This window comes from Rhyacophila brunnea, unplaced genomic scaffold (genome assembly GCF_057557595.1).
Source record: "Rhyacophila brunnea isolate RB1 unplaced genomic scaffold, BYU_Rbru_1.0 scaffold_2, whole genome shotgun sequence".
In the NCBI taxonomy this organism is placed as follows: Eukaryota; Metazoa; Arthropoda; class Insecta; order Trichoptera; family Rhyacophilidae; genus Rhyacophila; species Rhyacophila brunnea.
Window position 1 is genome coordinate 16,381,480 of NW_028232859.1, and position 13,158 is coordinate 16,394,637.

Consider the following 13,158-nt stretch of genomic DNA (forward strand, 5'->3'; position numbering starts at 1 on the left):
GGAAAGTAGTTTTCACATAAATTAAATGATTTCACAAATAAATAGATGAAATCACATAAAATAGTTTGTTTCACAAAACAAAAATCATAAATCACTCACTGTAAATATAAATTCACTCAATTTTGACAACTGCACACATTTGTAAAATTATTTTCACCGATAAATAATATAATATCCCACAAAGAAAAGGTAGAAATTCACAAATGTCAAACTAATAATTGTATCGGCAATACAATTTATTAGAAGGCAATCGCAAAAATGATGCTTAGGTGTCAATATAATTAATGTTTAACACAGTAATATAAATAGGTATATATTCGTGCTGCTATCGTTCATATATTATTATTTGATGTAAATCTACATCCAAATAACACCACCTAGGTATATCTTTTTCGGTTCATCGATATAAATTTTGGTAAATGTGGCGCAGATGCCGTCATGAGATTGTATAACTATCTTTTTTGAACCAAACCTAACCTAACTAACCTAATCTAACCTTTTTTTTTCGGCGGGGGGAAATCTTCTTAAGACACCACCAGCAGTCAGCGGCGACTGGCTGATGGTAGTGTGGGATTCTTACCCACTAAAACCCCCCTCCTCTTCTCAGCTGTCCCCCCGGAATCCGCTTTTATGCATTACTTCAGGGAGGCAGCTATGTCCTTGCCTTTTGTTAGGCCACTTCTACCTGTTCTCCTCGCCGGGATCTTTCGTCTTCTTCTTTAGTCTTGAGGACGCACGATGCGAATTCTGGCCATGCTGACCATGCAGCTGTGCTTTCCAGCATTGAGAGAACCATGTTCGTCAGCGACATTGCTTCCTCGTTGACAATCCCCTTCAGGGTGTTTCTGGCTTCCTCCCAAGCTGGGCAGTCAAACAGCGTGTGTGCAGGGTTATCGTCATGGCCTCCACAGTGATGGCATTCGCGGGTCGCTTCTTTCCCTATCATGTGGACCTAGTTGGAGAAGCATCCATGACCCGTGAGCATTTGGGTCAGGTGGTAATTCAGCTCGCCGTGTTTCCTTTCGCACCACGCGTTTAGGTTTCCGACGAGCTGATGTGTCCACCTGCCCTTTGTGGAGGCATCCCACCTTTCTTTCCATTTTTGCATGGTCAGCTCCTTAGCGTCGACTTTTTTTTGGCCGTTGTACACTGCTTGCCTTTCGTTGGCAAGCAGGTCTATTGGCGGGGTGGCAGTCAGCACGAGGATGGCGTCCTCCGATACCGTGCGGTATGCCGAAGCGACTCTGAGTGCACTCCTTCTTTGCACTCTTGCCAGAGTGAGCCTCGTCCTCTTTTCTTCTTTTCGTGGCATCGGCCCATATTGGGGCGCCGTATATGAAGACGGAGTGGAGTTTCCGTCTTTTTTGTTTTGGTCCACCGATGTTGGGCATCAGCCTGGCAAGGTCTTCTGCAATTCTCGTTGCCTTGGACGCCGCCTTTTCTGCGTGCTCTGCGAATCGCAGCTTGTCGTCGATCTGCACTCCGAGGTACCGTAATGATCTGGAGAACGGCACCTCGAAGCCGTCAACCTCAAGTTTTGGCGGCGCCAGCTTTCTACGCCTTGTTTGTTACGCTTCTGTTATATGGACAGCGAGTTCGAGCCCTCTGCTGTCAAGCCATCTTCTGACTTTTCTTAGAGTCTCCTCTGCAGCAGAGTAGTAGCTGGGTTGTTTTGGCTGTGACGAGGACGGCCACATCATCGGCGAAGGCAACCAGAGTCGCTTTTTCGGGCAACGGGATTTTAAGAAGGCCATCGTACATCGCATTCCACAGAGCTGGCCCAAGGACTGAGCCCTGTGAGACACCCGCCGAAACATTACGTTGGCACTTCTTGCCCATGCACTCGTACTCGAGTACTCGCTCCGTGAAGTAGCTCTCGACGAGCCTGACGATGTGCACTGGTGCGCCGATTTCGACAAGCGCGTTGAGGGTTTGTTCCCAATTCGCCGTGTTGAAGGCGTTCTTGACGTTCAGTGCAATCAACACGACGTGCTTGCTTGCCTTGACACTTCCTTGCCAGGCAAGTCGGATTGTCGCTACTACCTTCGCTATTGCATCGATGGTAGATCGACGAGGACGGAAACCGTGCTGGTTGTGTGACAGTCCTTTGTCTTCGTCCTCCAATGACTTCTGGAGTCGCTGAAGGATTAGTCTTTCTAGCAGCTTTCCGGCTCCATCGAGCATGCAGAGTGGTCGGTACGAAGATGGGCCAGGTGGCGTTCCCTTGCCCTTTGGTATAAGAACTAGTTTTTGCCTCTTCCAGAAGGCCAATTCTTGAATGAAGCAGTATTACCGGTTGCACAACCTAAGCGCAAACCTACTACAACGAAGTATATTAAAAGTCGACCGGTGGTGTCGAGTACAGTATGTAATTTAACTATACACGCTTTGCCGCTAGAGGCGCTAGTAACTCTCCATTTGACTTTGACATATTATTAAACGTCAAAAATTTGTACGTAGTGAGCAGGCTGTTATTCTATTTTTTCTATCTTTTACACAACTATTACCGCTGAAAGTATTAGTTTGTGTTTAAATTCTCACTTAAATATTTATTGTGATTTTGTAATACAGAAACACACATGTTTGTTTGCAAAATACAACGGAAATTCCGTGTTGTAATATTGTTTTTTGGAGACGTACCTAACTGATTAATTGGCTACGTACTTCAACAATTCACAAACGGTTCGTTTTGGCATGTTTACTTTCTATCTTACTCTAACGCATGGATATAAGGTATAAGCATGCTGAATGCTTTCTCACTCGCACGAATGCATTTCGTTCGAATCTTTATACACACAATATCTCCTGTAAAACTAAACATTTTACGTGCTTCATTAATGCTTCATTAAAGCGGTGTTTTTTACTGCTTCATTCAAGAATTGGCCTTCAGGGCGAAGCAAAAGTTCTTTCCCGCAGACATGTGTTAAAAACCGCCAGCAGCAGCGCAGGGTCAGGCAGTTTGATGACCGCGTTTGGAATGCAGTCTGGTCCTGGTGACTTCGCGGTTTTTATGCGCTTGGCAGCTAGCTATAAGCAGTTCTGTTTCGGAGAATGGGCTGATCACCTCGTCCATCGCAGCACAGGAACTTTCTCTGGGCTGGTGCTGTGGAAAAAGGGTGCTTATTACCGACTCCAAATTGCCCGGGCCCTTGAGGTAGGGATCTACGACTGCAGTCCGGAGCCTCTTTCTCACAATTTTGTAGGGCATGCCCCAGGGATCTTCATTGACCGAACTGCACAGCTCGGCCCAGCATCTTGCCTTGCTCTTTCCCCCTGCGTCTGTCACCTTGTCGTGGTAGGGGGCTTCCGCTGCCCCGGCAGCTTACTAAGAACAGACAACGTCTTTAACCCAATATATAGTGGAAGGCATCGTGCTGATGGATGAGTGGCTTGTAGATGCAAAATAACAGGTTGCAAACGATCCCTCAGAGGTACCTGCCAACCCCCCTGAGTATTCTGGCTTATCCGGCTATGCGAGGCCTGGTCGGATGAACTTCTCTTCCCTTGCTACTCGTGGGATCAACTATGGATACTAATAAAACTAAAACAAATACGACGAAGATGTGGGAGACGGTGGACTTGCTGGAGGCAAAGGTCACGTCCTTGATGGCGTACATTAAGGAAAAAACCAACGTCCACGCCCCGATATAGGAGGGACTAGCGGAGATCACCAATGCGGTATTGATATTGGCAGATCTCCGTAAGCATGACACGGGCACCTGCCAAGACGTGGCTGTGACTAGGCCGAAGTTAGGAACCAAGGATACCCAGACTTCATCACTCACGGAAGATGGGTCTCCAAAAAAAGAGGAAAAGTGGAGCAAGGTCACTTCCAAGAGAACGGCCAAAGCAGAAAAGGCCAAGGAGGGGAAAAAAGAATCAAGACCAACGAGAAAATCAGCAAATGGCACTAAAGAAAAAGAAAAAGAAGACTCTAAAAACAAGAAAGGAAAATAAGAAAAGTCCCAGAAAGGGAAAGAAAAGTCAAGAATAGAGAAGACAAGACAACTTCCTGGACCCAGAAACGACGCAATTGAAGTCAAAGCTGAGGACAACGCCTCCTACGCGGAGACTCTCAGGCGCATCAGGAAGAAAGTCGTTCTCCCGAATGTCGAGGTCGCAGGAATTCGACAAACCAGGGGTGGAGACTTGCTCCTGCAAATGAAAAGAGGCACAAGCCAAACCGATCACCAAGACGCTGGGATAAGGAGCTCATGTGAGAAAGCTTACCCCCAGCGTCATTGTCGAAATTCGTGATATCGACGGAGCAACTGATGGCATCGAGCTGATGGATGCTTTGACGGCTGCGTCCCCCCGAATGGCAAAGGATGCAAAAGTCATCTCTCTGAGGCCTGCCTTTAGTGGCACCCAGTTGGCGGTCGCCAGACTGCCTAGAGATGCTTCCGCAGACTTTATCAAGGGGGGGAAAATACGGATCGGCTGGGTGAACTGCCGACTAAGACCTCGGGCTCACCTCCCAAGGTGTTTCAAATGCCATGGATTTGGGCACCTTGCAGCGGATTGCACAAGCCTTGTAGACAGAAGCAAGGAGTGCAATCGCTGCAGGACGGAAGGCCAGAAAGCCGCAGCCTGCACAAACAAACCCAATTGCAGGACATGGGCCAACCTCAAAAAGAGCTGCGATCACCAGACAGGGAGCAGAAACTGCGCAGCCCTCAGAGCTGCATTGGAGGACAAGAAAAAGAAAAAATGATCCGAGTCCTCCAAATTAACCTGAATGGTTGCCAGGCTGCCCAGGACTTGATGGTGCACATAGCCGAGGAGCGGTGAGCAGACCTCGTGATAATTTCTGAGCAGCATCGCAATTTCCCAAACTGGTGGTACTCAGGCTCGGGTCCGAGGTCTGCAATCTACGCGCCGACTATCCACTTACGCATCACAGGCGTCGGTTGTGATAACGGAGGCGGCTCGACATGGGTAGAGATCGAAAAGCTTAGACTTTACAGCTGCTATTCCTCTCCCAATTCTCCCATGGACGCCTTCGCAAATGACCTCAGACGCCTCGAAGATGACGTGAAAACATCAATCCTACCTGTAATCCTTGCCGGAGACTTCAATCCAAAAGCTTCAGAATGGGGCTCATCGACAACAGACAGAAGAGGAGTCTTGCGTCCGAGGCAGTAGCGGTTCGGTCATTGACGCCACGTTCGCGGACGAATCAGTCGTGGGGGGAATCAGAAATTGGCAAGTCCTCGACGCATACTCCCACAGCGATCACCGCTATATCAGTTTTGATCTGGAAGCGCGCTTCACCAGACCCCAACCGAATCTCGCAAACACTGGTTGGGGGGTTCGAAAGCTCAACCTGATGACACTTGATGAGGCCGTTGCTGAAAGAAGGAGTGCGGTGCTAAGCAAATCACAGAGTGCTAGTGTTGAGGACATTACCAGCGCACTGTACGACCTTCTGCAACACAGTTGTGACGCTTCAATGCCCAGACGTAGCAGCCAAAACCAGCGACGGCCAGTCTACTGGTGGAACGAAGACATTGCTGAGCTCCGCCACGAATGCCTTTCCTCCAGACGCCGGGCTCAACGGAGACCTTCAACGACGACCTCCAACGGAATCACCAAGACCACAGGAAGGCGCTACGGAGAGCCATCAACCTAATCTAACCTAACCTAACCTAACCCAACCTGACCCCACCTAACCTAATGTCAACCCCCCTTCAGGGTGTTACCACCGAGGGTAGATAACAAGCCCCGTGATGAGAAGTAGGATGTTATCAATCCTTCAGAAGTATCCACCAATGGGTGGTCCCCTGATATTCGACTAGCTCAGTCTTGAAGAGGAGTTTCATCCAGTGAGGATTTGGAGTAGGAGGTGGATGCACTCGAGAATGGTGCTCCACTAAAGGCACTTTATTATTGATAACTCGCTTTTAAAATATTTATAATTTTATTGTCTATGGCACAATCCATATTGTTCATAATAGGTTCGTTTCTTTCAACATGAACGAAACAAATCAAATTAAACCATAGACAATATACATACAAATTGTAGTTGACCGGAAATGGTTTGAGATTTGACGTTTGGTTCAGTGTATCATTGAAAATCAAACCGTTCTCGGACCATCAAAAATGGTTTGCCATGAAACGTCAAACCAATTCGGACGATCCATAGGCTAATGGCAATCTGTCAAAGTGTCGATAAGCATTATTCGTCATTTATATATCGTGAGGTGTTCATATTAATATGTTAGATATTTACACCATAGGAGTACACTTGAATTATATATATTATAGATTAATAATCAATACCTATTATTCATAAGTAACTATACGCGAACAAGACGCCGCTTTTGGTCTTATTATCTCAAAATCCAGCACTATTTATATTCTATGCAGGTTCGATTTAATATCATTACTATAATTATTATGTCAGACAAAGAATTTATTTTCATTTTATTTATATTTTGTAACGGAGATTCTAAACTACAAACTGTGTTAAATCAACCCGGAATGATCTTTATACGAATTTAATATGTTTGATTGTCGTCTAAGTCACAATATCATACTGTCGAGATGAACAAGTGGTCAATTATAAAAAGCTCTAATCAAAAGTAATTTTTAAAAACTCGTCATACCTATAAATCTTATAAATTAACTAAATGGCTACCTATTTATGAAGCATTCTTTATATTTTGTATATTTAAAATGAATGAATACGACAGTTTGTTAAATTTGTATTATTGTAGACCACGATAGGAGGATTGAATGTCATAACAAGTTGACGTTTCAAATATGTTTCTGTTTTAGAGACTAATATATTATGAATTAATTTTAAGTACTCGCAACACTAATTAGTTGTCAGAAAAGCGTTTCCGTGGACATTCTACCAAACGGTTCCAAATCAAATAAATCCAACGGTGCGATTTGATTCGTTCAGTTCAGGTTCAATGATACGAACTTAATATAAAGTTATTAAAGTACCTACTTATAATTAAAGTATTTATAATACAAATTTATTTTTAATAAATGTTTTCTTGCGTATATAGTCTTCTAGTAAACATTCAGATTGTCAATTAAAAAGTAGAAACTTATTATTTATTTGTTTAATTATCTATATAAAATCTTAATTTATTTAACACGTATTTATAATTTATAAAATATTCTTATATTTAGTTATTATCAAAACTAAATCTTAAAACACTATTTAGTTTGAGTGGTAAACGTTTAATTGAGTTTAAAAGATTATTCACGTATTTATTTTGAGTTCGTTTAGAACTGACGTTTATAAAATTTAGCACGCGTTTCGCGTTACTGTGAAAGTGACGTCATGTACGTATGACGTCAGTTTTAGCACGAGCGGGAATTCCGCTGAGAATTTTTCGAGAGCGCGTATTTGATTTGAATATGTTAACGAAGTGTGCGAAATAGACCAAAGGGCCTCACATTTCCTCCGGAGAATATCACTTGGACGGAACTCGAATTATCGAAACCCCTTCGCAAAGATCTGAAGAGATCCGAAGCGGGTTACGGAGACGTCTCAGGAGCACGGCTCGGACGGGACTGATTTGATGATGATGATGATGGTATAATTGGCGTGTAGGGCACCGGGGCTCAGCTCCATATCCCTTTCATCTGTATTATGGCGTGTGATGGAAGTCTTCTCCCTTGCGGGTTTTTCTGTTTTGTCTACATATTGGCTTGTTGGTTAAAATGTTGTGTTCTTCATTCTTCACTCTTGTCGGCGCTCGTTCGTTTCTATCTATACTTTGGTGTGGATCTAGGTCCTTTTGTTGGTTAGTCTTGTAATGAGTTCGTTGGCGGTTTCGATGGCGTTCTTGAGTGCCATCAGCGGTTCATTAATTTGGTCAGGCTCAGTGGTTCTGGTGGTGTTGTTCATCCATGCTGGTCTGAATGTGTGTTGCGGTGCTTCGCGTTGTCTGGGCTGTTGTTGTAGTTGTTTGTCAGCGTTTGTGAACGCATATCTAGCGCGTTTGGGGTACCTTGGGCAACCTCTGTAGTTGGCCGGGTGTGGGCCACCACAGTTGGCGCATTTGGCGGGATCGGTCGTGTTCTTCTTTTTGCAGTCCGTGGTGAGGTGTTCGCCAGCACATCGGACGCACATCGGAGTTGCGTGGCAGCAGGAGGCGAAGTGGGCAAAGCCCTGGCAGCGATGACACTGTCCGTCCGCCGTTCTTCTGCGTAGCGGCTCAACCTGGATGGATAATCCAAAGATGGAGTGAGCTTAAAGATATTCTTGGCCTCGCTGCTCTTCTCGACGTCGAGGAGAATCAGCGGAATCTGTCTCTTCTGGGTCCCTTGAGTCATCCTGAAGGCGTTCTTGATCGGGTATCCCAGTGCAATGAGTTCACTGCGAATTTCTTCAGCAGTCGTCTCTTCAGGGATACCTCTGATCACTATCTTGAGTGGTTTTTCCTCGTGGAGGTTGTACGAATGATATTCTGTCTTGTCTGTGTCCATGGTCCGAACTGCTAGCCTTTAGGAGGCTATGTCTGGCAGGGTGAGTAAGATTCCTGCCTTGATATTTTTCGCATCAGAAACAATGACACCAGCGTCTTTCAGCTTAGCCATTGTACTCCTGAATACTTTTTTATCATGCAGAATAATCGGTGGGATTTTGGGCGGTCTGTCTGCTTTTGTGTCCTTCGTTGGTACTGTCGTTTTGAGGGTTGGCATGTCTGGCTTTTTTGGTTGCTGTGTAGCTGGTTTTTTGGCAATTTTGGGATTGGGGCTTCTTGTAGCTGGGCGTTTGCTTGCTCTCTTGATCTTTTTTCTTTCTGTTTCTTCATCTTCTTCGCGGTCGAGGCGATCGTTAACGGCTCTTATTTTTTTTGAGGAATTCTTCATCACTCATTATGGTGTTGGCTGCGGCTGCATTTGTTTTGGCTGCGGCTGCATATGTTTTTGTTTTGTCTGATTTTATGCTGGGAGATGATGGCACTGCTGGAGTGGTGTCCATCATTTCGGAGCTGGTCTTGGTTTGGGCGGTGGATGTTGAGGGGCCGCCCGGGGCCTGGGCTTTGGCGGTGGCCATGGTTTATGAATCGTCGTCAAAGTAGTCGGAGTCATCGATGTCCAGGTCCTCGTAGTCAGCGTCGTCCTCCTCCGTGTCGGCTTGATTAGAGACCACCAGCTTGATGGCATCGATTTCTTCCAGGACTCTCTGCATGTTGGATTTTGTTTTCTTTTTTCTCTCAGGCTTGTCTCTCTGCTTTTGGAGATCTGGCAGTGTCTCGTGTGGCGAAATCCCATAAGCGATGCAGAGAAAGCCGTAGATGTAGGCAAAATCTGCCGCTCTCAGCTTCCTCTTCAGCGCATGGATCTGCGTCAGATCGGTTTTGAAGTTGTCATCGATATGTGCATGTGAGTCCGGATTCAGCAAACCGGCGAGCGATGGTATCTTGCTCATCTTGGTTTGCTTTGTCCAACTTAGGCGCAAGTATCGGTAACAATATCTGTATATGTTGCTCTGCTCGCCGCTATGAAGGCTTCAGAGAAGTTCCAATTCACTCGGCCGTCGATAATTATCTCAAGAAAGACAATCAGAGGCGGCAGAAATTCATTAGATGTCCTCCAGATGGGCGATGATAACGGCGCTGCAGCATCCAAAGGTGGCGGACTGGATCGGCGATAGTGGCGGAATTATTTCAACGAAGGTGGCAGCTTCGTATTGAAATCAATCGGCGAAGGTGGCGGAGCAAGATGGCGGAGTTATTCCAATCGAGAAAGGTGGCGGAGGTGGCGGAATTCGTATCGAATTTTCTTTGTGTCGAAATTAGGATCGGAATTATTTGTAATCGAAATGTCTTGAAAGCGTTAATAAAATCGAATCTGTATCGATATTATTACTCGTATCGGAGCTTGAGGTATGACTGTTCGCGGTGAGTGCCAGTCTGCGAATGTTGATTTGATTGTTGTGGTTGTGGTATGTTTGGCGTGTTAGGGCACCGGGGCAAGCCCCATATCCCTTTCATCTGTATGATGGCGTGTGATGGAAGTCTCGGGTTTTTCTGTATTGTCTGCATCTTGGCTTGTTGGTTAGAATTAAAATTGTGTTTCTTTTTCTTCTTTCTTCTTTCTTCACTCTTGTCGGCGCTCGTTCGTTTCTATCTATACTTTGGTGTGGATCTAGGTCCTTTTGCTGGTTAGTCTTTTCATGAGTTCTACTAATAACATAAACAATATTCATTTATTCATTTAAGTTATATAAATCAACAATCTAAAAGTTTGGTACAAAAGATTTCCCCTAGGGATTGGTTATGTTTTAAGTTTGTGAATTTGTCTCGCTCACACGTACCTACGAGATCTGACTATAGAGAATCAGTCTTAGAGTGTTCTCTTTCTTACTCACTAGGCTTCACAATACGAGTGAGTGAACAGCGCTGTCTCTGTTTAACATAAAGGGTTATACGGCATTTACTTCAGAAAGAAGATGCATGATATCATCTATACCATGGGTAGCCAACCAGCGGCCCACGGGCCGCATGTGGCCCGCTGGGTGTCAACTTGTGGCCCGTGGAGCAGTGAGAAAATAAAAATTATATGAAATGCTGCCGCTAGATGTGCTAATTTCGCAAATTGAGATTCGATATTGGCTGAAGATTTTAAAAAGCACCGTGTGCTTTTTGCTGCATTTGCATCGCCATTCTCCGTAGACGTGATTTGATTACCGAGAAATTTACAAATTGAACATTGTGAAAGGATAAATTCCATCAGGTTGGTTTGGAAGAGTTTTACAAAACATATTTGGACAAGGAGAAATATCCTGCATTTTACAAACATGCTTTAATGATGACTTCGCTATTTGGAAACACTTACACGTGTGAACAGCTTTTTAGTCGGATGAAGCATATCAAATCCCGAGTGAAAACACGAATTACTGATGGCCATTTGGAAAACTGTTTGCGTGTAGGAACAACCTCACTCGATGTCGATATTGACGCACTTAGTTCTAACACACAAAATCAAACTTCTCACTAAAATTTATTATTTTATATTATTTTCTTTATTTTTTATTTAAAAAAAAAGTCTTATCCAATAAATAAGTTTGATTCTCATTTTTGTTTTATTTAATTAAGTAATTTATATTTCTTTTTTGTTTTGTATAATAAAAAAATCGGTTGTGCGGCCCGGTAGGAAATCTCATTTTTAGAATCTGGCCCGGCTGCTGAAAAGGTTGGCCACCCATGATCTATACGAAGTACAAAAGGGGGATTCCATTTCACGCGAACGTGTGGCTCGCGGTGTAATCCCATACACTGGAAATAACATTTTAAATTTGATCAGTGATTTTAATTTAATAACATTATAGAAACAATTCAAATACATATTGACTCGCAGCATGCGAGTGGCACTTATGAAATTACAAAAATCACACTTATGTGATACCTTTTTATATTACTTACATATAATTATTCATGACCCTTTTAGGTCGACTTCTATCATCCACAGCTCACTCTGAGGAGTTGGCAGACCGATCAGGGCAAACTGCGGGACTTAATATGAGGATTTTGTATCGGTTTTGTTGTGGGAAATTAACGTTATTTCAAATTAAGAAAAGAATTGACTACAAGGCGGAAAACCTTGCAGTTATATCGTCATAATTTTACTACTAAAAACATCAACTGAAGAACAATACATTTATGTTGATGTCACTAACCGAACCTAACGTAACCTAACCTACCCCAACCTATTATTACCTAATATAGATAATCTTAGTTTGTGATAATGATGCATCAAAATGTATAAGCTTTTCAAATTTTAAATTAACAATTTTTGGATCGAAAAACTTATGCGCTGACAGAAAAAGGAGGGTATTTATTATAATTGTTTACATGGAATAAACTGTTTTCATAAATCATAAAAGCTCATGACGGTATCTGCGACACAATTACATAAGTTTTAATTAACGTCATTTTTTAAATAGGTAAGTTAGTTTTTAAATAGGTTACTAATAGTATTATTTGAATCTGAAAGTAGGTAGCTAATACATACTTAAGTTTTGCCAAAATATTGTTTAAAATCATTAAACCTAATTTTCTTAGTGTTTGTATTATTTTACGATTAATTAGTTATAATAGTATATTGATACGTGAAGACTACTTTTTCCTTAGTGCAAATCGATCATTTGAGAGTTGTAGGTAGTTGATTTGTGAATATCATCCATTTCCGATGTGACAAACATCTTTTTAAATGTGGTCGGCGCTTTGTGAAAACAGTCTATTCAATTGTGCGAATATATATTCCCTTTATAATACTGTAGGTATAGAATCTCGGGCAAGGAAATTTTAATATTTCCTATAAAATTATTTTACACGATTATCTTACCTAGTATTATGACATTTAATAAGGAGGTCCATTTACCTGGAACACCCAATGTTTTAACAACAATATTCTTAATTTTCACATTCATCATAGGTACCTGGGGGTCTAAAGCCTCAATTACATTGAGCTTCTTTACGAGCTGTTTATTGGCGAATTTAGAAGTGGGCGATTCAGCTACTGCGATTTGATGATTACACACAAAACTTTCCATTCGCTGAGAAACCACAAGTCAGCGACTATTTTGACGGAACGTAGTTCGTCTTTTTACCGGGAGGTTGGTACTGCATTCTACTGTGCAGACGCAGTAGGCCCACACGCCGGTGTGTAGCGTGTAAAGTTGACCGGCTGTCAACTTTTCTCGGTAGAGTGTTTACAACCTGCTTAAGCCTCAATTACATTGAGCTTCTTTACGAGCTGTTTATTGGCGAATTTAAAAGCGGGCGATTCAGCTACTGCGATTTGATGATTACACACAAAACTTTCCATACGCTGAGAAGCCACAAGCCAGTGACTATTTTGACGGAACGTAGTTCGTTTTTTTACCGGGAGGTTGGTACTGCGCCCTACTGCGCAGACGCAGTAGGCCCACACGCCGGCGTGTAACGTGTAAAGTTGACCTGCTTTCAACTTTTCTCAGTAGAGTGTTTACAACCTGCTTATTAGCTTATTCGATGATTACACTGGGCGACTTTACAGGCAGATTGTAAATTCGCCAATAAACAGCTCGTAAAGAAGCTCAGTGTAATTGAGGCTTTAAAGGGGTAGTGCATGCGTACCGCACGACACTGTATCCTGATAGTGTCGCATAGCCTCTCCTACTCAATTCCTATCTCTACCTCCACG

General features: G+C 43.3%; 1 protein-coding gene across 1 annotated transcript; it reads right to left on the reverse strand.

Annotated features, from left to right (window-relative positions):
• Window positions 1-952: 952 nt before the first annotated feature.
• On the reverse strand, window positions 953-1,312 carry LOC147071952 (uncharacterized). Its single transcript, XM_085946478.1, has one exon. The coding sequence runs from the start codon at window positions 1,310-1,312 to the stop codon at window positions 953-955; it is 360 nt and encodes a 119-aa protein (XP_085802604.1).
• Window positions 1,313-13,158: the final 11,846 nt, after the last annotated feature.

Excerpts from the sequence above, each read along its gene's own strand:
- LOC147071952 (XM_085946478.1), bottom strand. The coding sequence starts at position 1,312 with ATGCCACGAAAAGAAGAAAAGAGGACGAGGCTCACTCTGGCAAGAGTG.